This window comes from Asparagus officinalis, chromosome 2 (assembly GCF_001876935.1).
Source record: "Asparagus officinalis chromosome 2, Aspof.V1, whole genome shotgun sequence".
NCBI classification, from domain to species: domain Eukaryota; kingdom Viridiplantae; phylum Streptophyta; class Magnoliopsida; order Asparagales; family Asparagaceae; genus Asparagus; species Asparagus officinalis.
The window spans coordinates 78,686,823-78,710,484 of record NC_033795.1 but is presented as its reverse complement, the minus strand read 5'-3'; the positions used below and the strand labels follow the sequence as shown (position 1 = coordinate 78,710,484).

Here is a 23,662-nt window from a genome sequence, read left to right as displayed (position 1 = left end):
TCATTATTATAATAATAATTGTCAATATCTTATAAGGGGGTTAGTCACCTAGAACTTAAAATTGAAACTGAGATAATATGTGGGATAAATTTTTAAGGTGTTAGTCACATAAAATTAAAACTAGAACAAAATTTTACAATGTTAGTCAAATAGAACTCTAACAAAATTAGAATTGGGATAATGGTATAAAATTATCCCACTTTTTTATTTTTTATACAAAAATGAGAGTTCTAGTCTCTCAAATTATTTTAAGTTTTAGCTTGGAGCTAGGTGGTAAAAAACTAGAACTCATAATTATTTTGTTATTTTTTATATTTCTTTTTTCTTTACTTCTTTCCTATTATGGTTATCACCATCATTAGACCATCATTATAATAATAATTGTTAATATCTTATAGTCCAACCAAAAGTTATTTAATAGTAAAGAACATTCTTGTAAGCAATTATCAATCAATAATAGTAAGTTTAAAATACATAAATAATATTTATATCTTTAAAATGCATAAATATATATTTTATGATTATAAAAAAATATCTCGCGTTATTTTGTCAACATATCTCGCTTCACAAAATTGTTCATATTTATCCCACTAACGAAAAATTATTTCACTTTAACAAATATCCCATTTTGCATGAAAATATCCTAATTGACTAACACCCCACCAGGAAGTTTTTTTGAGAGGGGTAATGCAAATAAAGGAAAGTCAAATTCATACCCAAACGTGGTGAATTCCAAACCCCCAAAAATTGGGATGTAGAGGAAGAAAAGAGAAGAAAAAGAATTATCACTATGAATCAACGACTAAGATTTAATTATAATATTTTTTCTTTCCCTTACCTTCACTTCTCTTAAAACTCTTAAGAACAATTTTTCACTTTAACCCTATTTAAATTTTTTATTATTAAAATCGATCCTTTTTTCTTTTATTTAACAAAACCGACCCGATTTCTTGATTAGCGGCTTAATCACATTCCTAATTAGTCGGGGTTGCCAAACCCGACTATTTAGGATATTAATTTTTAGGGTTTAAGGCTTCTAATTAGGGTTTAAGACCCTCTTAAATAGTCAGGGTTGGCAACCCCAACTAATTAGGAATGTGATTAAGCCGCTAATTAAGAAATCGGGTCGGTTTTGATAAATAAAAGAAAAAAGGGTCGATTTTAATAATAAAAAATTTAAAAGGGCTAAAGTGAAAAATTGTTCAACTCTTAAACATAATAAAATAAGTTTTTTATTACTTTCACAAAACTCCTAAACCATATATTATATTTTCTCAGCCCTCCTCTACCTCACTTTCCTTGTTTCATCTCAATTCTCTTTGCATAGCACACCCCAAAACAAACCGTAAATAATTTAAAGGGAAAAAATGGGCGCCGCACTTGTAGTAGGATCCCCTTGCCTTCGTCTTTCACCCTCTCTCTCGATCCCAAAACCCGACAAAAGTCAAAACCCGATCCCCAAATCCCCCCAAAACCCCAAAACACCCAAAACCCATCTCAAACTACCCATCATCTTTTCTTCCCGATCGCTCTCTTCAGAGACCCATAGGGGGATTGCTGCTGCAATGGCCGCTTCTGGGGCCCATAGTGCTGACGTGGCACCTGACTTGGTTGAGGAGATGGTTCACGAGGCTCTAGTGTGGAGTTCTCTCCATGGGCTTGTGGTTGGGGATAAAAGTGCTGAGGTATTTATTTGTTTGTTTTTGGATTGAAAACCCAGTAAAAAGATTTAATTTTTAGTCAACTTTGCAGCTGATTACATGATGTTTGAAAAATGCACATGGATTCATCTGGCTATGTAGGCTTGTTTTGAGGTAAGCCACCCACGCATCTTATAAGTGGCTCACGAGTCCGAGCTAGCTAGCTCCTCATCGCTATCGAAATAAACTTCCACAGTCACAAAGGCAATTGCGATATCAAACGTTATTTAGTCAGAAAATCTCAATTACAAGCTCAAGCAATGGCATCCCACCAACAGCAAGCTCGCCAGAACGCTGCTGAGACCCGAGGCCAAGCTCGGGTAATTAACTATAACAAATGCTTATATATTTTCTTGATTGTTGTGGGACAAAATACTATATATCTTCTTAATTAATTTTGGTATGTATCACGTTAGTAGCACACCAGTCTGAATATATTATATGCCCAATTGTAACTCAAGGCTTTGGATTGGTACAGACTTATGGTTATCCTAATGTTTATATATATATAGGAGAAGGCTGGTCAGATGACGGAGAAGGGACGGGAGACTAAGGACGCCACGATGTCGAAGACGCAGGAGACTGCTCAGTCGGCGAGGGACAAGGCAGCGGACACGGCTCAATCGGCCAAGGATCGAACCTACGAGGGGAAAGAGCAGACCGGAGGTTTCATGAGGGACAAGACTGAAGCGGCGAAGGAAAAGGCGTCTCATGCCGCTCAGAGTGCCCGTGACACTGCACAGGTCGGCAAGGAGAAGACCGGAAGCTTCTTCCAATCCGTAAGTAGTCGAAGCATCCAAGTTCGACCGTGAACGACTATGGATCGGTAGACCTGTGTAGCATCGTTGTTTTGAAGTTAACACTTCGCGCAAACATATTAACCATTTTGTTTTAATTTATTTTTCTTTTTTTTTCATTTTTATCGATGTATAGGCCGGAGAGCAAGTGAAGGGTGCAGCGCAGGGGGCGGCCGATGCGGTGAAGCACACTTTTGGGATGGGAGGAGAGGACACAGGCAGGGATGAGAGCACTGGAACTTATGGGAGGAAGGACTAAACGCAGCGAGCTAGCTAGCTATCAGGGTTTAGGGTTAACTTGCTTAGCTCATGCGTTTGTGCTTGTGATATATAGCGTGTGGGCTGTTTCTATGTGTTCGAATTTGCCTTGGTTTTTAGGGAGAAGGCTGTAGTACGTAGTTTGTTTTGTCTTTTCTGAATTTCTGATGTTTTTCTGGGTACTTAATTCGCACGCTTTTAGTGATGCCCTTTAGCTCCGTCTTGTGGGGTTTAGAGAGGGTTTAGATTTGGGAAGATTGAATAAAGTACTTGTGGAGTAGCATAAACTATCTAATGTTCTAGAACAATTTTTCACTTTAGCCCTTTTAAATTTTTTATTATTAAAATCGACCCTTTTTTCTTTTATTTATCAAAACCGACCCGATTTCTTAATTATCGGCTTAATCACATTCCTAATTAGTCGGGGGTGCCAAACCCGACTATTTAGGATATTAATTTTTAGGGTTTAAGGCTTCTAATTAGGGTTTAAGACCCTCTTAAATAGTCAGGGTTGGCAACCCCAACTAATTAGGAATGTGATTAAGCCGCTAATTAAGAAATCGGGTCGGTTTTGATAAATAAAAGAAAAAAGGGTCGATTTTAATAATAAAAAATTTAAAAGGGCTAAAGTGAAAAATTGTTCAACTCTTAAACATAATAAAATAAGTTTTTTATTACTTTCACAAAACTCCTAAACCATATATTATATTTTCTCAGCCCTCCTCTACCTCACTTTCCTTGTTTCATCTCAATTCTCTTTGCATAGCACACCCCAAAACAAACCGTAAATAATTTAAAGGGAAAAAATGGGCGCCGCACTTGTAGTAGGATCCCCTTGCCTTCGTCTTTCACCCTCTCTCTCGATCCCAAAACCCGACAAAAGTCAAAACCCGATCCCCAAATCCCCCCAAAACCCCAAAACACCCAAAACCCATCTCAAACTACCCATCATCTTTTCTTCCCGATCGCTCTCTTCAGAGACCCATAGGGGGATTGCTGCTGCAATGGCCGCTTCTGGGGCCCATAGTGCTGACGTGGCACCTGACTTGGTTGAGGAGATGGTTCACGAGGCTCTAGTGTGGAGTTCTCTCCATGGGCTTGTGGTTGGGGATAAAAGTGCTGAGGTATTTATTTGTTTGTTTTTGGATTGAAAACCCAGTAAAAAGATTTAATTTTTAGTCAACTTTGCAGCTGATTACATGATGTTTGAAAAATGCACATGGATTCATCTGGCTATGTAGGCAAATTTACAATTACCCACTTGTAGTAGTACTTGTGCATTGGAGATTTTAGAATGTATTAGTAGGTAATGATGTGATATAACTGTGTTCCAAAGAAGGGGAAGTGTAAGAATTAGAATGCGAGGTCCGAAAATATTATTGGGTTGAATAGTTGATGAAGTTATGTTGTGATTGTTAGCTTGTCTCTCACAGCTTGAAACGGCTGATATGTTTGCTAGAGGACTGAATAAATTTTTTCTTGTTTTTTCTTTTTTCATTTTCAAAACTATAGTTTTGCTTGGGAAAAGTTCTCTGAAAATTGAAAAGTGGGTTTATACACTTTAGCTCAAAGATAGTTAGCGGACATTGTATAAACTAGAAATTACAGCTTGCCGGTTTGAGATCAGTTGCATTTATCATAATACAAATTGGTTCTAACTTTTAAGTTTACAGGATCAATCTTTAGAAATTTATCTTCATTTTAGAGCTCACTGGAGGTAATTGTTTCCTGTCTATAATCACTGACACCTTGATTAGCAAGAAAGTCATAGGAAAAATTGCCAATAATATGAAGCATTATTTATAATTGTTGTGATCATTCATTCAATGCCTTTCTCTTTCAAAACTTCTTAAGAAATTCAAAAACTACAGTCTTTATGTTGGTTAATGTCGAATATTATCATAATGTCTTGCACATGAAAATTAAAAGAAGCTCGACAACATAAGTATTACATTATTTACTGAAGCTTTTGTGACAATTTTTCCTTAATTGAGGAACAAGGAAAAAAAACAATTTTCTAGTAAAAATTAACTATATTGCTTTGTTAACTAATAGTTGTTGATAACATCCTTCAATTATTTGATAGAGGCTTTAATTTGAATTCTTCTAGTTTTAATGCATCAGTTTTTTTCCCCTTTCACATGATTCACAACTATGCTAACCTCTTTATTTTGTTGGCTCAAATACATGATTTATCTAGAGGTTTATTTCTATAAAAAAGAGTTAATGCTGATTTAGTCCTTGCAGAGATCAGGAACAGTCCCTGGCGTAGGCTTGGTTCATGCCCCACTTGCTCTCTTGCCCATGCCATTTCCAGAACATTATTGGAGGCAAGCTTGTGAATTAACTCCCATTTTCAATGAGCTCGTGGATTGTGTCAGCTTGGATGGAAAGTTTTTACAAGATTCCTTATCCAGGTTAACCTCTCACATCCTCGTTATCACCATCTTAAACTATGCAATTGAATGATCTGTATGATTAGTTGTAGAAAATCATGATTGTTATGTAGGTGCTTTCGGCATATTGTACTTTCAATAAACTTTTTTGGTTATTATGTTCTTTAGTTGCAGATTGTACTAACCACAATGAAAAACATATGTTTCTGCTGAAAATCCATGAAAAATGGGATGTGTTAGTGTTACTAGAATATCCCTGTAGAGAAAACTAAAAAGGAAAAGATATTATTCATCAAACCCTAACCTCTCTTAAATAGAGATTGAGAGGATATTACAAAATAGGTATGGAATAAAATCATCATATCTAATCACATCTCACAAAATCTCAATAATATCTCATAAAATCTACTAACATCACAATATTAATAACATCTAGCGCTCTTCCTCAAGCTGGAGCATATATATTATATATGTCCAACTTATTACAAATGGAAATAAAACAACTAACTGCTAGAGCTTTGATAATGTCATTTTTTCCTGGAATACTTGAAGACGTCATCAATCAAAAATTGTAGCCATAGCCAGTAGAAATCTTAGATTTGTAAACCAGTAGAAACATTAGGCATGTAAACCAGTAGGTTGGTGACGGAATGTAGAAGGCTTGTGCTCGAGTGATTGAAGTGGCACCCAATCTATGGAAGGTAGAGACTAGACAAATCTTAGATGGATCTATAGAAGGAACGGACAAAAAAAAAAAATCTTGGACGGCTTTGTCAAAGACGGATTTGACGCGATGTTGCGCATATTGAATGTAGGTGCACCAGAAACCCGATGATGCAAATCTGATTTAGATTGCATCTAAAGTTGTTGAAGACACTCAGCAAAAGATGCAAGAAGTAGCCATGATGAACAGTAACTCCATAATGAACGTGCTTTGAAGATAGGTCTTGTGAAGGTTTTTGATATAAATTTAGGAATCTGCCACGAAGTTGTTGCCAAAGCTGAAGATGTTGTGAAGCTGTCGAGGGGAGCATGAAGGCCATGGAAAAACCCCTCGACGGCCTCAAGGCCTAGAAGGAACGTAGAAGTTTCCTGGGATCGAGTAAGCTTTGATACCATGTAGAGAAAATATAAAATGTAATGATATTATTCATCTAACCTAACCTATCTTAAATAGAGACTAGGAGGATATTACAAAATACGTATGAGATATAAGCATATCAAATGACATCTCACAAAATATCAACAATATTTTATAATATCTACTAATATCTCAATATTAATGATATCTAACAATTCTGCTTCAGCTAGTTTGCGTTTGTGCTTTGGAATGCTAATTCGTTTTTTTATTTATGGCATTGTATCATCACAGTTCTTGTACAATAATACTATTTTTATATTCTTTGAAAGAAATTCTAATGAGCGATCACATATTTTCGGGTATCCTTTGGTTTTTTCCTCATACATTTGATTCTTTATTTGTATATTAATTTTCTTTATACATGCTTATATAATGGTGAGTTTGCTCGTGGTGCTTCAAACTCACATACATCATTTCATTAGTAACTAATTGATAAATTTTAGCATTAGAATGAAAGATTTCTTGATTTGTGATCTATTTTTCATGTTCATACTGCTCTTTTCAACTAATACGTAGATTGCTCTTTGCTATGGAATTTTGTGTTGGTATTACAGATTATTCTATATACCTCAATTCAATATCCAAAGGATAGATAATTTTGAATGTATGGGTTGGCAAAGCTAATGAAACCTGATTTACACCAGTATTAATCCAAATCTTGGCAACCCAATAATAAATGTCTTGCTATATTTATAGTTAATACTAATGGATGATCAAATGGACTTACATGCTGTGCTGTACTGAGAATGCAAAGGATCAATGTTTCAAAACCTTTGATTAGCAAGTGCCAGTAACAGGATTACATAGTTCGCTTTTTCTTCTCTCGGAAACCAATATATCGTGACTAACTCATTTTCCTAAGCAGGGTGTTGCTTGTCTAATTTACTTCATCATCATTCTATTCTAATCCAAGTTCAGGATGATGAAAGATAGTTTATGAATGATTTCAATTACCAAATTATATGGAAGCCTTGGTGGTTGCTTGTGCATGGTACAAAGATGAATGAGAAAAGGAGTATCTATTTACATGTTCATCAAACAACATGCAAAACTGCACACATAAATTATGATTTCCATGATTATGCAAAACGGCACGCATATTTTAATTATTAGTATTATTTCTCTCAAAAACTAAAATAAATAAATTATGATTTCCGTGATTATGTTCTATGCTATTTGTTTAAGTCTTCACCTAAAAGCTCTGATCTCTTAGAGAGTATCCTCTATAATCACTCATTTATTCCACCAATAACTGCCTTCATCAGTCACCAAACCCTTTTTTGTCTGTTCTGTGGCCCAAACGACCTGTTTGTCTCTGAATTTCTTGACCATGTCTTTGCTATTTCTACATCATTAGCAGGTCCTCTTAGAAATGATGGCATGTGTTGATCTGCCCATCAAATGCATTATTGTATCGCTTTGTCAAATGAAAATGGTTTCACAGTGACGATCTTGTGGAATTTTAGCAGAATGTTTTATTTAAAATTTACAATCAGTTCTTTTAAAGTTAGGTGGAGTTATTATTTTTATGAATGTTAGTCTGCTCATTTTTGTGTCTGGTGTGTAGTGTGGTTTTGAATGGGAGTGGTAATGAGTCCAAGTAGAAGTTGAGTGTTTATCGGGAATGTCCTATTGTGCTTTCCAGGCTTTGGTGTGGATAACTTTATAACGATCACAAGAATAATAACAATCAAACAAACAAGCAGTTACAGCAAGAACTCCAGATTTACGTGGTTTGGCAATATGCCTATGTCCATGGCAGAAAGAGAGGGGAATATCTTTACTTTATCGAGGAAGATTACAATCACACAGTTTCTTGCAAGTCCTCACAAGGATATTGATCTCTCCTCTTCTCACTTTTACCTCTCTCTCAAGCTGTCTAGCATAAAACCTTTGGGGTTGCATATCCTAAACCTGATGGAAAACCCTTTTTATAGAGTTACTAGTTTCAAGCCCGTGCGATGCACGGATTTCTCTAAAATACAAAAATTGCTGTAGAAAAATAATACAAAATAAAACGGTAATAATATGTAAGTAGTCAGAAATGATACAACCTAAGCTGTATATATGTTTGACTTAATATTAAACTGGTAAAAAGAATGAAAATATAATTCTTATATTCTCATAACAAAACTGCTTAAAATGCCTAATGTCTTTATGATTAATGTCATAATATTTTTTTATAGCAAGTAATTAGTATGAAGCATAATTTTTAGTTCCAAACAAAATATTCAAAGCACATTGAGATACATGTCAATTATATATATTTGAATGAAAATAATAACTATTAATATATAGATAAACCAAATATCCAGCATAGCATAATCATATCAAATATTTAGGTTTACCAAACCAAAACCACCAAAATAATCTGCACTGATTACAAAAGCTTACTAAATATGTGTTCATACAAGAATACTAAATATAAGTTTCATACATCATAAATCAGATAGGTTTTTTCCTTCAAAATGTAGCTTCTACTCTCTGTAGAATCTAGTAATTATCTTTTTCAATTTTGATATGTTTTTCCTTTTTGTTGCTTGACATTTGCGGAGAGATCAAGTCCACTGAAACAGATTGCTCGACATCAGATTCGAACAAATTTCTCTTGCAAGGTATAATGTTATCCGAGGAACAAATTTCAACTTCTGTATTGTCACAAGTGACAGATAAAGAGACCTGTGTTTCATTATTATAAAATAAAATAATAGTTAGCATGTTAATGAGGTGGTAGGAATAGATTGTTCTACAATTAATGTGAAGAATTAAGAAATCATAAGTAAGGTGAAAAGAAGTAGGCAATACAGAGGATTTTTATGCAAAGTGTCAAAAGTTAATTAGAAGCTTTAATAATTTGATAATGGGTCAATGACAAATAGAACATAATACACAAATAATGTTAACTAAACTTCAATCTTTTATTTGATGTGAAAACTTCTAAAACTCAAATGGTTAAAAAATCCTGTATTGTTAAAATTCATTGTACTCATATGTTAGATAAGAATCTAACAATATATAATGCATTCTTTTAAAAAATCTAACATTAAATTCATATTCTACACATTTTGGGAAAATAAAGGCATGTTTATTTTATCTATTTAGTTAGTATAATTATAAGATATAAATAAAAGTTTCTGGAACTGTTATTGTGAAGAATCAAGAGAGGAATAGTAAAACAAAATTCAAAGTGATAACTGTGTAATAAGCAGAAACATCAAAAGTGTATCTTCTGAAATAAGTATTGTGAAATATACAGCAGAAATTGGGTTTTCGAGAATTTTAACTTGTCCGGATGTCCCCTTAATTATGAAGATAGGTATTGAGGTGTTAGTATTAGTTATGATGATACTTCAGCCTGGATGGAGGTTATACATATAAAGCGTATGGTATGACGTCAATAGTTACTTTTCATTTTACTCCAAAAAATAATTAAAAAAAAATACAAACATTAGGAATGAAAAAGAGAAGTTATACTAAGTGTGTTGACTTACATTATCAAGGTGAACTTTCTTTTTGGAAGATTCAGCTTCATCAGTGAAATATTCTTGACATGTCGACTCCTAATGATTTAGAATGAAAAAATATTACTAATACATTGCTCAACTTCATTTATATATGCAGAGTGATACATGAAATGAATACATATGTAGCTTTATAAAAGAAGGAAATATGTAATGTACCTGGTTCAAATCTAAGCTGTATTTGAAAGCTGCTATCAGATTTTCATCATCAGTCATTTTTGAGACGGAAAATACAGGCCAATTTTGGTTGAGATTGAATTCTGAAACTTGTATTTTGAACAAATTTTTTTTTTCACCAACACATCTAACTCACGAGGAAATGAATCATCATCACCTTCCTGGGGACAATTTAAATAAGTAAAGCTATTGAATTAATTAAAGCATTTAATTTTGACAGAAATCCATTATAGTGATTACTTTTGTTAGTCGTTCCCTCAATTCGACCGCAGATTTGTGAATAACTTGTTTAGCTTCTCGATCAAACAGTACAAATGATGCAGTACATGTATGGTCAATGACTAAAACCTGGACTCTGTACCTGATAAAACTCAAAAAAAAAAAAAAAAAACTAATAAGAAATGTGATCTAAAGTGTACGTTGAAGATATAGACTTTCATTCATGAAGAATATGATCGAATATAACGTGTGAAGAAACTGACATACATACTTCAACACATACATTGGGATAACAAATCTTGCGTTTTCATTGCACTTCTCACACCAAAATTTACCATCTTCAGTCTTTACCTTCCTTTGACATTTTTTGCATGCATTGTAAAACCAATTATAATCTGTTTGAATTTTCTCTATAGTTGCTAATGTCACACATGTGCAAACCTGTGTATTATTAAATAGTAAGAAAATAAAGTTATGTTTAATTTGATAGAAAATTATCTGTTGTGTTAAGATTAGATGTTTATTTTGCTAATAATCCCACATTTTAAATAAGATGTTCAATTTCAATAAAATATGGGTTTTTTCAAAAAAAAATTACCTCTCGTGCCTCTCGAATTTCATCAAGTGTCTTCCGTTCAGTTAATAACAAAAAATCCTCCTCAATAGAATAAGCTTTCTCCTTTGGAATCTGACCAAATCGTTGAGACGATGAATTTTCCACAAGTTTAAGACTTGTGTTCGTAAAAATAAATTAATTAGAAATAATATTAAATAACTTGTAAATAACTAATGAATCAGATAATTTATCATGTACCTTTTCTTTAGATCAGCAACTTCAGGTATGTTGGGATTGATTAATATCTTCGTCGCATACAAGGCATTTGTAATAGTAATTTTACCTAAGAAGTAAAAATTTTAAAATTATTATTTTGTCAATAAGCAAGCATAATATAAGAAAAAAAAATATTCTTTTTTAAAAATTTATTATATTTCCAATAAATATTTACCTCCATATGGTTTTGTATTTGCAAGCTGAAACACCATTATTATAATTCCTGAATTAGCATTCTGTACATAATCGGCCACTTGAAGTGCGTAATCACCCCATAAACTGCATTGCAATTTAATGTTGCTGCAAGTAGATAAATATTTAGAATGAAATGCATATACACAAACTCAATCGCTCACGCATGCTGATTACTATAAGTAATACGTAATTTAATTGTATATATTTGTACTCACTTGCAATCTTGGAGTTCAAGCTCCAGTAATTTTCTTTTACTTCCATTGCTCTCAACTTCTTTTACATTTCCAATAGTAATCAGCTCTCCAATGATATCTGACAAATGGCGTATAATATAAAGAAAATATTAAAAAGCACATAAGTATCAACTATATTAGAAAACAGTATTATTAAAATTAAAAAAATATTAAACTTTAAATTTAATTTGAAATAGTTGACATTTAATCTTACCTATTAAGGTAGTTGAGTTGATACGATTAGCAATTATATCCCCAAAGTCAACTAATCCAAATGAATAGGAAGGTATTGCAGAACTCTCACATTCTTTAACAAAAGTAGAGTAGAGGAAGTTAATTCTATATGCGTGATCAGTAGCTCTATAATTTCCAGCATTTTCTCCAACACCAAAATTCGTAATCAGATAGCAGTTGCCTTCATTCAATTGTGACTTGAATTTATCAATCAATTTGTTCTTTATCGTTGCTTGAATTTTTCCTCCCTTTCATTAAAAAAGAAAATATCAAAAATGTATAATCTTAAATTATATACATTAAAGGAAAATAATAACTGAATTGATAAGAAGATTGATTGAAGAGTGAAAGAGAATACCTTTTCATCCAGTAAAAGCAGCTCAATATTGTTGATCACATTCGGAATATTGAATTTCATGACATTCCATAACCTTATGACTCTAACCATCACTTTCCAAGTTTCCTTGTCTGGGTTGATTTCAGAAATGAAATCCAGTTTTGGTGCCATATTCAATCTGTATATCAATATAAATACATGTATAATGACGAATTTGGTAATTTAAATGTTAATGCAACTTATCATATAATAGTACGCTAGGAATAATATTTTGCGAGGATTCCTCATAAAAAAGAAGCAACATATAAAAGAACTATAAAAAGAAAGTAGATCTGAATATCAATCATGTAATCATCAATACACAGAGATATATATGAAACTAAATTTGATGAAATAACTATAATGCAAAGCGATAACTAAGGTATATCCGAAAGGACAAGGTTTTTTGAGAAATAGCTACCGAATATTCTGAAATATTTCTTTAAAGACCACATTTTTCGTGGTGTTTGCAACATGACCATCCTTTTCATGTACCAAAATTCTCAAACCCTTCTTACTTCTAACTCTAGAGATGGCCACATAAAATTGCCCATGACTGAACACAGGCCTCGGAAGGTATAGTCCAACATTAGAAAGTGACTGACCCTGACTTTTATTTATAGTCATAGAAAAAGAAATTATTAAAGGATATTGTCTTCTTTGCAGCTTGAAAGGCCATCTTGAATCTGATGGAGTCATCACCATTCGTGGAATAAAAACTTTCATCCCAATATTGCTTCCTGAAATAACTTTTGCTTCAATGACATGATTGCCCAACTGAGTGATAATTAGCCTTGTCCCGTTGCATAAACCAGATGATTGATCTATGTTCCTCAATAACATTACAGGACTCCAACTTTAAATTTAAGCTTGTGGGTAGGTATCCCAGAGCACCGAATACCATTTAGAAAATCTGAAGTATGTAAATTTGCTTGGCAATCAATATCCCCATCAGCATTACAAACACTATCAAAACTCAGATAAACCCTTTCTTCTCCGGGAATTAATGAAAGGATGTAGTCATTGACCATTTCAACGATTTCAAGCGTCGGAGCGAGGATGGCTCTATTTTGAAGGTAATTCACATTAAACATATTATCTAATAAATTCGGATATGTGCTGTCAACAATAGCCGCAAGTGGATTAGTGAAATCCTTGATAAGTAGATCATTTGGAATTTCAATCAATGCTTCTCCATCATTAGGCTCACCAAGTCTACCGTCACCAATACTTAATAACCAATCTGAAAATTCTCTTAATTCCGAAATCTCATTATTCGAAGAGCTTGCTTGTAACCTCATATTTTGAGAGAGAGTCAAAACTTGACAGTTGTCCCATAAATATGAACTATTTATCGTGGCAAGAACAATATCGGCCCTATTGCCTTTAGGAATCACAGGCAATATTTGTCTAAAATCTCCTCCAAACACAACCACTTTTCCCCCGAAAGATTGATTTAAACTGTTGGGATTTGAAAATCTAAGAACATCTCTTAAAGATCTGTCAAGAGCTTCAAAACAAAACCTATGCACCATAGGTGCTTCGTCCCAAATGATGAGCTTTTTTTTAGTTAATAGCTCAGGAGAGGACTACCTTGTGTTATGTTGCATGTTGAGTCTTCAGTTATACACAATGGGATACCAAATCGTGAGTGAGCAGTCCTTCCACCAGGCAACAATAGGGAAGCAATACCACTTGAAGCTACGGTAAGTACAATATTACCTTTTGAACGTAAGCCAGAAGTTAATGTTCTCCACAGATATGTTTTTCCTGTACCACCATATCCATAAACGAAAAAAACTCCACCATTATTCTGAGAAACAGCATCGATAATTCTATCATACACATGTCTCTGTTCATCAGTTAAGCAACTTAGAAGTTCATTATGTTCAATTGCTAGAGACTCCTTGTTGTAGTTTTACCTCTCTCTCAAGCTGTCTAGCATAAAACCTTTGGGGTTGCATATCCTAAACCTGATGGAAAACCCTTTTTATAGAGTTATTCTTATACAAAAGATACCAATAAATCTCAACTCTTAACACTAACCACACAGAAATTCCATATCTGGAAACCCAATGCCAGTTTTGACAGACTTTGGTTGAAGTCGATTTGCCAAAACACAGAAAGTTAATTTCTGTTTTGGGTACCGGGGACTCTGACTGGGCCCTTTTGGAACCCTGTTATGTTCTACTGAATCCGGTAGAGCATTGTGATGATTGGTATTGATTTAGGACAGCTCTGTGTCTGTGAGAGGGTCTGGACAGGGCCCTGTCTGAATCTTGCTGCATCCTTTCAATCTCAAGCCATAGTTCAACATTGTATAATCATTTAAACACTAAAGATTTAAATATTCTCGCAGTGTTTGGCTATTGAATTCCAAACCTACAAAACAAGAGTTTTTTTTTAATATTAAAAAATGGTATTTTTCAATAGATGTTTAGAAATTTTAGTTTGAAACCATTCAAGTGGCTAGGTTTTGACAAATATGTGTATGAAGTCATTCAAATCATTACGAATCATGTGGATTTCAATTTATATGCCACACTGTAAGGTTACACCTGTTACCATAGTACATACGCAGAATGTTCATCAAGCATTCTTTGTCTGTGACTTTCATGTCAATTGCTATCTCAATTCTAATTTTTCTTTTTAAATAAAGCTTTATTCACATGAGTTCTGGTTTTGGATTAATAATGTACCTATTTCTAATGGTCATATAGGCATTTTGTTTTCCATTCAGTTCCATTGTTTTGTTACTTTTCTCTTTACATATTGCAGAACAAAGAAAGTGGATGCTTTTACTAGCAGACTCTTGGATATTCACTCAGAGATGCTAGAAATCAACAAAAAGGAGGTAACTCTCTAAGTAGGGACTTAAGTTTCCCATATGGGAATATATCAAGCAAACCTTCTTTATCTTTAATTTTTTGACAATCATACTTTGTTCCTTTTTTAGTTTTTTTTAAAGACAATTAATTTCATCTCAATAACATGCCAGGATATACGTTTAGGCTTGCACCGGTCAGATTATATGTTGGATGCAGAAACTGGCCTACTTTTGCAAATAGAGCTCAACACCATTGCATCTTCATTTCCTGGTCTTAGTACTCTTGTGAGCAAGCTACACAGGTTACATTAATCTTCTGTTTAATTTGATATTCTACTAATTGTGTTACACTTCACTATCTATATTCCTTCGTCATTAGGATCCTAACTTTCAAGATGTCACTACAACAAAAGTTGTAACCTATGACACATTTTCTTTCATCTAGTGACACAATTTTTGTGTCACACAAGTGCATCGTGACACATCTCAAAAGTGCGGTTAGAGCACGTGGGGAGAACATCTTTCTCTACATGTGCAAATGTGTCACGAAAGTCATGACACATGAGATGTATCGAGAGTGGTTACACAAATATGTATCAAGAGTGACGACGACACATATTTGTGTTGAAAGGACTAGTACTTTTATGATTTATAAATGAGAGACCTAGTTGTCTGATCCCACCACTGTAAAGCCCATATATGTTCAGAAGCCACCACTATAATATTCAGAAGCCCACCAATATAATATAAAGCACACTTACATATCTTATGTACCACCCTCAACCTTATATACAAGTCAATCACCAATCCTTCCACATATCATCGTTCCTGTTCAGACTGATCCCAACACTATTACATCAAGTCTTATTTGAGAAAATGTCTCCCCGTAAGTTGTTTCGCAATTCAGCTATTCAACCGCATCAATCTGACAATCACATTTAAACAACTATATTCCTTGCACCTGAATTGATGTTGGACTAACTGGATATCCATGAGGGAGTGAGGTTGATGAAAATGAGCATCTTGATGTTGCAGGACTCAGCCAAGGAGGAGGCTCCCGGCTTCAACAGCAACAATGAAGAAGCAATGGTGGGATTTGTTTCTGGGAATTGGTGGTTTGATTTTGTTTGGTTTATTTCATAGATCCACGATGGAGGCTAGGGTGTCGTGAGGTGGAGGTTGGGATCGCTGAAGATGATTAGTGTTTGAGATCGTGAGGCGGAGAGGGGGAGGAACTTGAAGTCAATGTCAGAGCTCTATTAGGGTTCGCAGGGATTAGTATTTGAGATCGGAATCGAGCCTCCTGGGGTATTTAGGGTTGCTTAATATTTTGGATAGAGAGATGAAGGGAATGCCATAGTGGGTTATTTGGGATAAATTTTGTGGGAATTTTGAGAGATGAGGAATTCCTGATCCTTAAGTGCAAGCTAACCTCCTCAAGGCCAAAATCCACAAATTTAACCTTCAGACATAGGTGTTTATCAGTGTGTTAGGTTTCGTGCTAGGCTTTTTCATTTCTAGTGGAGCAGAAGGATAAGTTATTCACAGTTAAGTAGAGAAAATGATAATTACTAACATCTTGACACGAAAATCGCCAGACTAAACTAACTCTTTTTTATTTTTATTTTAATTCATTAGCATCTCACAACACAAATAAGTGTTGGAACTTAGGATAATTTTTTATTGTGTCACCTCTATTCAACATATTGCTACTCTAACCACACATACTACCTGCAAGGTTTTAAATATCGAATATCGGGGAAATATCGGATGGCCAAATTTCATATCGGATTGCGGACATCAGGGATATATCAGGGATATGTGGTAAATATCGGAATGTTATAACGGGTATTTTCATATATACTATAATGCACTAAAATGTAACCTCTACATACTTACAGAAATCTAAGCATACAAAATATAACTAATATATGTTTAGTATCACTAATCAGCCTTGTAAAACAAACAAAAGTACAAATCAATGTTGCAACATTTGGTCTGATTTTTTAGGCCAAAATGTCATTTGTATAATATGAAAATAATGATATCTTGCCCAAAAATTGTCAGACGCGGTATATTATTTTGTGACAAGCCATATAAAAGCATATAACAACTAACATATTAGTTGATATATCGGCCATATCGGGGATGTATTGCCCAAAAAGCAGTAAAGGATATTTAGAGACCATATCAGTTGCGGCAAGCCCTATAAAAGGATATATATCGGGGGATATATCGGGCCGTGTTGGGGATATTTATAACAATGACTACTTGTATGGAGAAATTTGTGTCGCAAGTTGCAACTCTTGTTGTAGTGTGTACGAATTTTCGAGGATAGCTTTTGAGATTTTATTTACTGCATGCAGCATTTGTGTTAAATTTTTACTTAATAGTTCCTTGGACGATATTAGACATTTTAAAAGGTTCTGTCTGATAAAAGCTTTCTTGTGCTTGTGTTTTACTCTTATATTTGGATTGGTTTTGACCAAGTTCCAGACCACATAAAGGCCTCTTTTCTTCAGGTCTCATATCGGCTTTATCCATTAAGATATTATTATTTTCCTTATGCTAGGAAGGATTTTACAAAAATATGCATCTGGTTCAAATCTCTGATCGAATTTGATCATTTTCTGATCTATTATATCTTGGCGTTCCTTGGACATGTTATTACTAAATTTGCAGTTTGAGCTTCATAAAAATCCTTTTGACAAGTCACTACTGGATATGTGAATTTGCAATAGTTACTAGTATCGATTACTTTGTGTTTACAGTAATCATTGTTGAATCTATATGACAACATAATATTGGGCAAAAAATAAATTGTTGCAACCATCTTTACTTGATTCTTAGTTGGCTTGAGGTTTTGAGTTGAAATATTTGGTAGTCATGTTTAGGACATCTAAATAAGCTTGTGTATGGTACTGGTAATCATGTCAAATGTCACCGTAATGCTGCGTGCTGCCTGCTGCCTGCTTCCTGTCAACTGAATAATATAGAAACATTCTATTGTTTTTTCTTTCCTACTAGATTTGATCCCAAGCATTGCCAGAGCAAAGCAGTTGCCTTGAATCAGCCCATCTACTTAGTGTTTTATGCCAGTTAGTCGTGGGCGATAATTTTTGATGCACTGACACAGGTACAGGATATAGATAAGATATGATATAGACAGAGGATATGCCAAATTTCAAAGGACCAAGGCATGAATATGCGTAAAGAAAAAAAAGTAAATATAAGAGGTATCAAGGTATTGCTGCATGGATATTGGTACATACATGTGCACCAATTGAGATACAAAAGGATATTGCTATATAAATAAGGTGAGTCCTAAAAAGTTAGTGCGCTGATACGTCACGGATAAGATGATAACAAGTTATACATGAGCGCTTTTAATCAATTACTTGAATAATCATAATTTTTATTACAAAACTGGTCAAATTATATTAATGCAATTATGAACCCATCACACACACAATAAATTTAACTCTATAGTTTCCGATACATCTATGATATTTATCTGTGTTGGGTACGGTGTGATACATTGTAAGTTTTTGGGGGTGCAAAGGGAGTATCAGGTACCTATTCATTGAGTGCCGCATACATATCAGATATGGTATGACACATTCTATATGGTATGATGCATTTACTCCTTCGAAGTGTCAGTGCTATATAGTTTATGCAGAATGAGAGTGCTGTATGGTTTTCTGTTTGAGGTTCATAATTATATGATAGATGGGGGAAAAACAAGCACCTTATGTAGACACACAAACTTAAATATAGCTATCAGAAAAATGGCACGACATGCTTTCAAATATTCTCTGTTGCTATGCAGTAAAGCATTTAGGTTTCTTTGCTTCCCACTGTGATTAATGGTGAAACTGCATCTTTAAATCATGATACAGGAACTTACTCAGCCACTATGGTAATCGATTGGGTTTAGATTCAAGAAAAGTTCCTGGAAACTCGGCCGTCAGTCAATTTGCTGAAGCATTAGCTAAAGCATGGAAAGAATATGATAACAGCAGGTTGTGGAGTCCTTCGCTATTTTTCTTTTGTTTTCAGGGTAAAAAGTTCATCCCTGTGCTAACTTTATTCTTCGTGGATTTTCCAGTTCTGTTGTTCTGGTTGTTGTTCAACCTGAAGAGCACAACATGTATGACCAGCATTGGCTTTCTTCTACATTGAAGGAAATATATCCTACTAACACTCTCAGAAATTTTTTCTTCTTTTAGTGACAGTTAATGTCCGTGGTTTATTGTTTTGTTCTGAAAGAATTTGCCTGAGTAACACCTTAAAAGGAATCTTACATCTAAAACTAGAAAATTTGTAAAATAGGGTTAGTATGGATGAATGTTCAAATACGAGGGGGACGCAGTATAAGAAATTTCTTGCTGATGAATACAGGAAAAAGTCCATTTCTATTTTTTCTTAGTCATAAGGATACTATTTTTTCCTAGAGATGAATGCGCTCTCTCAATCTCGGTGTATGCACATTCATATCATACAAAGAACATAAATTTATACGTCCATACATACATAAATATGTAAGTAACTAAGTAATTGATTAGTAATGGTTGCATGAATGCCACATTCACATTTGTACATGCACACACATAACAATATACATCCATGTATAAATATGATGGCAGGCACATGTGTAAATACATATCAACACATGGAAAAATACGATGGCACATGTATAAATGCCAAGTCCACGTATTTACATATGAATGACGCACATAGATTGGTGGGAATTAGGATTTGAGAGAGAATGTTGGGGGATTTGGTTTAGTTTGAGTCTTAGGAAGATAAAATAGAAGATATGATGAAAGCCTTAACAACCACATATTAACTTTATATCGAGTCAAGACTCCATGTCAAGTTTTAGGCTTTCATACCCAACATTCACCAACAATTTGCTGTTAAAGAAGAGGGAGCAACCTTCTAAAACAATCTCAAATTTTACTATCCAATCCATTCCTTTTTATAGTAGAAGGTCGTCCCTCTGTGTAAAAGCTTTACTGGATGACTCATAGATTAAATCACAGATAGATCTAAATAGACATACTTCTGTTGGATAGCCTCACTAAAGATTTACTAAATATATAAAAGGCTAGCAATTAAACCTATAGTCAATACTATAATAAAGAAGCTATATTGAAGCAGTCATTGAGTCTATGTAAGGTCAGTTATATCTTTCTATCTTTGTGGTTTTTTGTTAACACACAATTTTGTATATTTCTTGACTTAATGACACGCACGGCATAACAAGCGTCCGGAAAACTTTGGCCGAGATAGATGCTGAAGGGGAGGTCCTACCAGATGGGTCATTAATCATGTAAGCAAGAATTCATACAATATTATATGACTCAACTCCGTTATTTTAGGAATGATGTTTGAATTAATAGTAAAATATTTGAGAAAATACTCTATATGTTGCATGATAAGAAATTTAAATTCAGAAATTCATATATACAGAGGCGGCCATACAGTCGCAGTGGTCTATTTCAGAGCTGGTTACTCACCTAATGATTATCCATCAGAATCAGTATGTGTTGCTCTGTCATTTTTCTAATTTGAAAATGTTGTAATTTTTTCGGAGCTATCTTTTCCATCATTTAATAGAGCACCCTTTCAGATAATACCATCTTTGTAATTTTATTCAACAGGAGTGGAGGGCTAGATTTTCGATAGAAAAATCCAATGCAATCAAGTGCCCATCAATATCCTATCATTTGGCAGGTACCAAGAAGATTCAACAAGAACTAGCAAAGCCAAATGTACTGGAAAGGTAACAAAAATTCTGGTTTATACTAATTTTGAAACCAAGGTGTGTTATAGCATGATTCGATAGCTATAGGAGTAAAATGATATGTATTCATATATATTCAGCACAAAGAATGTATAATCATCACATTATTAGTGGATGACAGCATAGTTGCTTATGTATTAATACGCTAACAGGTGCTTGTGAGAATGCTTTTCATAGATCTATAATGGTAAGAACTAATTGTTATAATTGTGACAACGAATATCCAATATTCAGCAAGCATCTTAGAAGCTGCATTCATATATTTATAAAATTACTCAACGGAGAGCAGTTAGGATTATAGGTTGGAATATTATGCAGGTACTAAGATCAACCTTGTTTTATAATGATAATCCTTTATTAAAGGGCTATGTTTCCTGTATAAATTTCTTGTTAAAAAGCTTAATACAGCATTTGCAACTTTGATTTTTTGCGCTATTAGGTTCCTTGAAAATGAGGAGGACATTGCAAAACTACGTAAGTGCTTTGCCGGTTTGTGGAGTTTGGACAATCCAGAAGGGGTCAATGGAGCAATGGAAAGACCTGAAATTTTTGTTCTCAAACCCCAACGAGAAGGAGGAGGTTAGATTTCCCCCCTGTATGCCTATGGAAGTTGCCTCCTTTTTTTAGATTTTTTTTTTAAATTATACCCTAAATTCTATCTCATTTTTATATTAATTCTCCACATCTTCATATTTGTAATTTACACCCCCAAATGCGTTGCATTGTTTTAAATAACACACCATTTTGAAAGGATATGAACTTTTCGAAAATATATAGAATTTTGGGTCTAATGTGAGAAACACCCATTTCTGTAACATCTTTTCTTAACTTTAATGGTGACTTTGTTCGCCTCCAGGGAATAATATTTATGGTGAAGATGTGAGGAAAACACTTGTTAAGCTACAACAAGCAGGAAGCGAGGAACTAGCTGCATACATTTTGATGCAGAGGATATTTCCCAAAACTTCACTAGCTTATCTTGTTCGAAAGGGTAAATGTTACCAAGATCAAGTTATATCCGAACTTGGAATATATGGAGCTTATCTAAGGTTGTAACATCTTGCAAAATTTTTCCTTTTTGGTTTTTTGTCCCCCAACATTAGCTCCTTGAATCTTTCGTAGTTTCAAACTAGTCCTCCAAATTCCCGAAACCGCTATCGAGTTCCCTAATTCTTAAGTTTCTCTGGAATCAGCCCCTCAAATCATTGAAATTGCTATCAGGTCCACCAATCTTAAGCCATTTTGGAATTAGTCCGTCCAATCAAGAGCAGAAGTAGCAATCGGAGGGATTAACGAGACGTGGGGGACCAAACATTAATTCCGATGATTTAAGGGGCTGCTTTCAAAACGACTTAAAGAGTTAGGGGACTGTGTAAAAACTTCAACGATCTGACAAGAGCAATTTCAAACTATGAAAGATTCAAGGGGGGGCTAATATCGATAAGCCACTCTTCTTATGTTTTGCTTGTCGGCTGTTGTTAAAAAGACCTGGATGTCAAAATGTTGTAGGAACAAGGATAAGGTCGTCATGAATGCTCAACCTGGTTATTTGATGCGAACCAAAGTTTCCTCATCAAATGAAGGGGGAGTTGCAGCTGGGTTCGCAGTTTTGGACAGTATTTACTTGATATGAATTACTTTGGCCCTCGGTAAATACTTTGGCTTTCTTTATCGATGTAATTAAAACAAGCGTGCTAATGGTTCTTGTGTTTATTTACTTCTTGCAGATTACGGTGAAATGATTATTGGTCGTGTTATATCTTCGGAGATGAAATGAATAAGGGGGTCGGAGTAATTTTTGGCCTACTGCTTAGAAACTTAATGTGGCCAAGAAAGAAAAGGGTCCGTGTTGTTGTACTAAAAAAGGATTGGCATCTTATGATTTACGTCCTGGAATAAATTAGTTTCCTCGTCGTGACTTGGGTCATGCTCTGAGGTATTTTATTTCAATGGAAAATATTGGAAAAACCCACAAATTTCTTTTCCTATGATGACTTGATTCGAGAAGGAGATTTCATGTGGTGCAGATTTTATGTTTTCTTTGGGCGAAAACCATTGTTCATGTTGCGTACGTGTGATATGTTCTCTTTGGTAACCTTGCCGTTGTTTTGAACTGACTTGTCGGAATCCAGTCAATAACTTTTAAGGCTTATTTAAAAGCTCTCAATTTTAGTCCCGCGTTGGTTCCTTTGCTTTTCTAAACATAATAAATAACATTCAAGAGAGATCTAATAATCTCTCTAGAGTTCTTACATTAACATGGTATAAGAGTCACCTTATCTCATGCATGCAATATCCCTTAATAAATGATAAATTTTACTTCTCTTCACAAAGGATAATATATGCAAATCACAGAGTTTGGGGGATGTTGTGCAAAAGTTTTCATTCCCCGTTGTCAGACGCAGCTTGTTACCCGCTTGCCATCTATCACATGTGTATTATTTAGCAAATAAATTTTTAGAATTTGGTTTAGACAAAAAAAAAGGAGGAAACTTGCGGAATCGTTGCTCTAGCTTTGGTTAGAATAAAGAAGTGAAAAAAAAGAAAGAAAAAAAAAAGAAAAAAGAAGAAAAAAGAAGAGGCTTCCGGCGAGGACATTGCTAATAGTTCGAACAATGTAAGCTTGTGACGTGGATACTTATCTGTAGACTATATCCAAAATTATTGAAGAAATGCTACATGGATTAGTAATACATCTATGTGAACCTTGTCATGAGAATTAATTTGAGCCTATTTGGATGTATATTATAGAGTGACTAATTTACAACATGAGTCTACCTTAAATTGATAATAACCTTATAATTTTATATTATAGGATCTGATTGATATCAAGGCAAATTAAATTTTGGGGATTTCGCATCCGTTAAAGGCGAATTCATTTCACACTAGTATTTTATACTATAACGTTGCACAAGTGTTATAATTGATTGATCTTGTGCTTGAGAAA

General features: G+C 34.2%; 2 protein-coding genes and 1 long non-coding RNA gene across 9 annotated transcripts; 2 read left to right on the top strand and 1 right to left on the bottom strand.

The window, feature by feature from the left end:
* Nucleotides 1,291–22,867, top strand: LOC109831722 (glutathione synthetase, chloroplastic-like). 7 transcript variants are annotated; one of them, XM_020399115.1, is made up of 14 exons: nucleotides 1,291–1,685; nucleotides 5,003–5,172; nucleotides 14,858–14,933; nucleotides 15,078–15,208; nucleotides 15,942–15,995; nucleotides 18,806–18,928; nucleotides 19,015–19,095; nucleotides 20,161–20,241; nucleotides 20,382–20,451; nucleotides 20,573–20,694; nucleotides 21,155–21,294; nucleotides 21,572–21,764; nucleotides 22,225–22,364; nucleotides 22,443–22,867. In XM_020399115.1, exons 1-13 carry the CDS (start codon nucleotides 1,368–1,370, stop codon nucleotides 22,346–22,348), a joined length of 1,683 nt encoding a protein of 560 aa, XP_020254704.1. In that variant the 5' UTR covers nucleotides 1,291–1,367; the 3' UTR covers nucleotides 22,349–22,364; nucleotides 22,443–22,867. The 7 variants fall into 7 exon arrangements, with proteins under 7 accessions (XP_020254704.1, XP_020254702.1, XP_020254707.1 ...); XM_020399113.1 differs by having other exon boundaries at nucleotides 4,994–5,172; XM_020399112.1 differs by lacking the exon at nucleotides 1,291–1,685 and adding an exon at nucleotides 3,485–3,879 and having other exon boundaries at nucleotides 4,994–5,172.
* Nucleotides 1,879–3,042, top strand: LOC109831724 (late embryogenesis abundant protein 7-like). The gene is made up of 3 exons (XM_020399120.1): nucleotides 1,879–2,020; nucleotides 2,213–2,479; nucleotides 2,634–3,042. The coding sequence occupies exons 1-3, from the start codon at nucleotides 1,961–1,963 to the stop codon at nucleotides 2,754–2,756; spliced, it is 450 nt and encodes a 149-aa protein (XP_020254709.1). The 5' UTR covers nucleotides 1,879–1,960; the 3' UTR covers nucleotides 2,757–3,042.
* Nucleotides 8,900–10,016, bottom strand: LOC109831725. Its single transcript, XR_002244532.1, has 3 exons — nucleotides 9,973–10,016; nucleotides 9,784–9,852; nucleotides 8,900–8,971 (listed from the first exon to the last, which is right to left on the bottom strand). It is a non-coding gene; the product is annotated as an uncharacterized LOC109831725 (long non-coding RNA).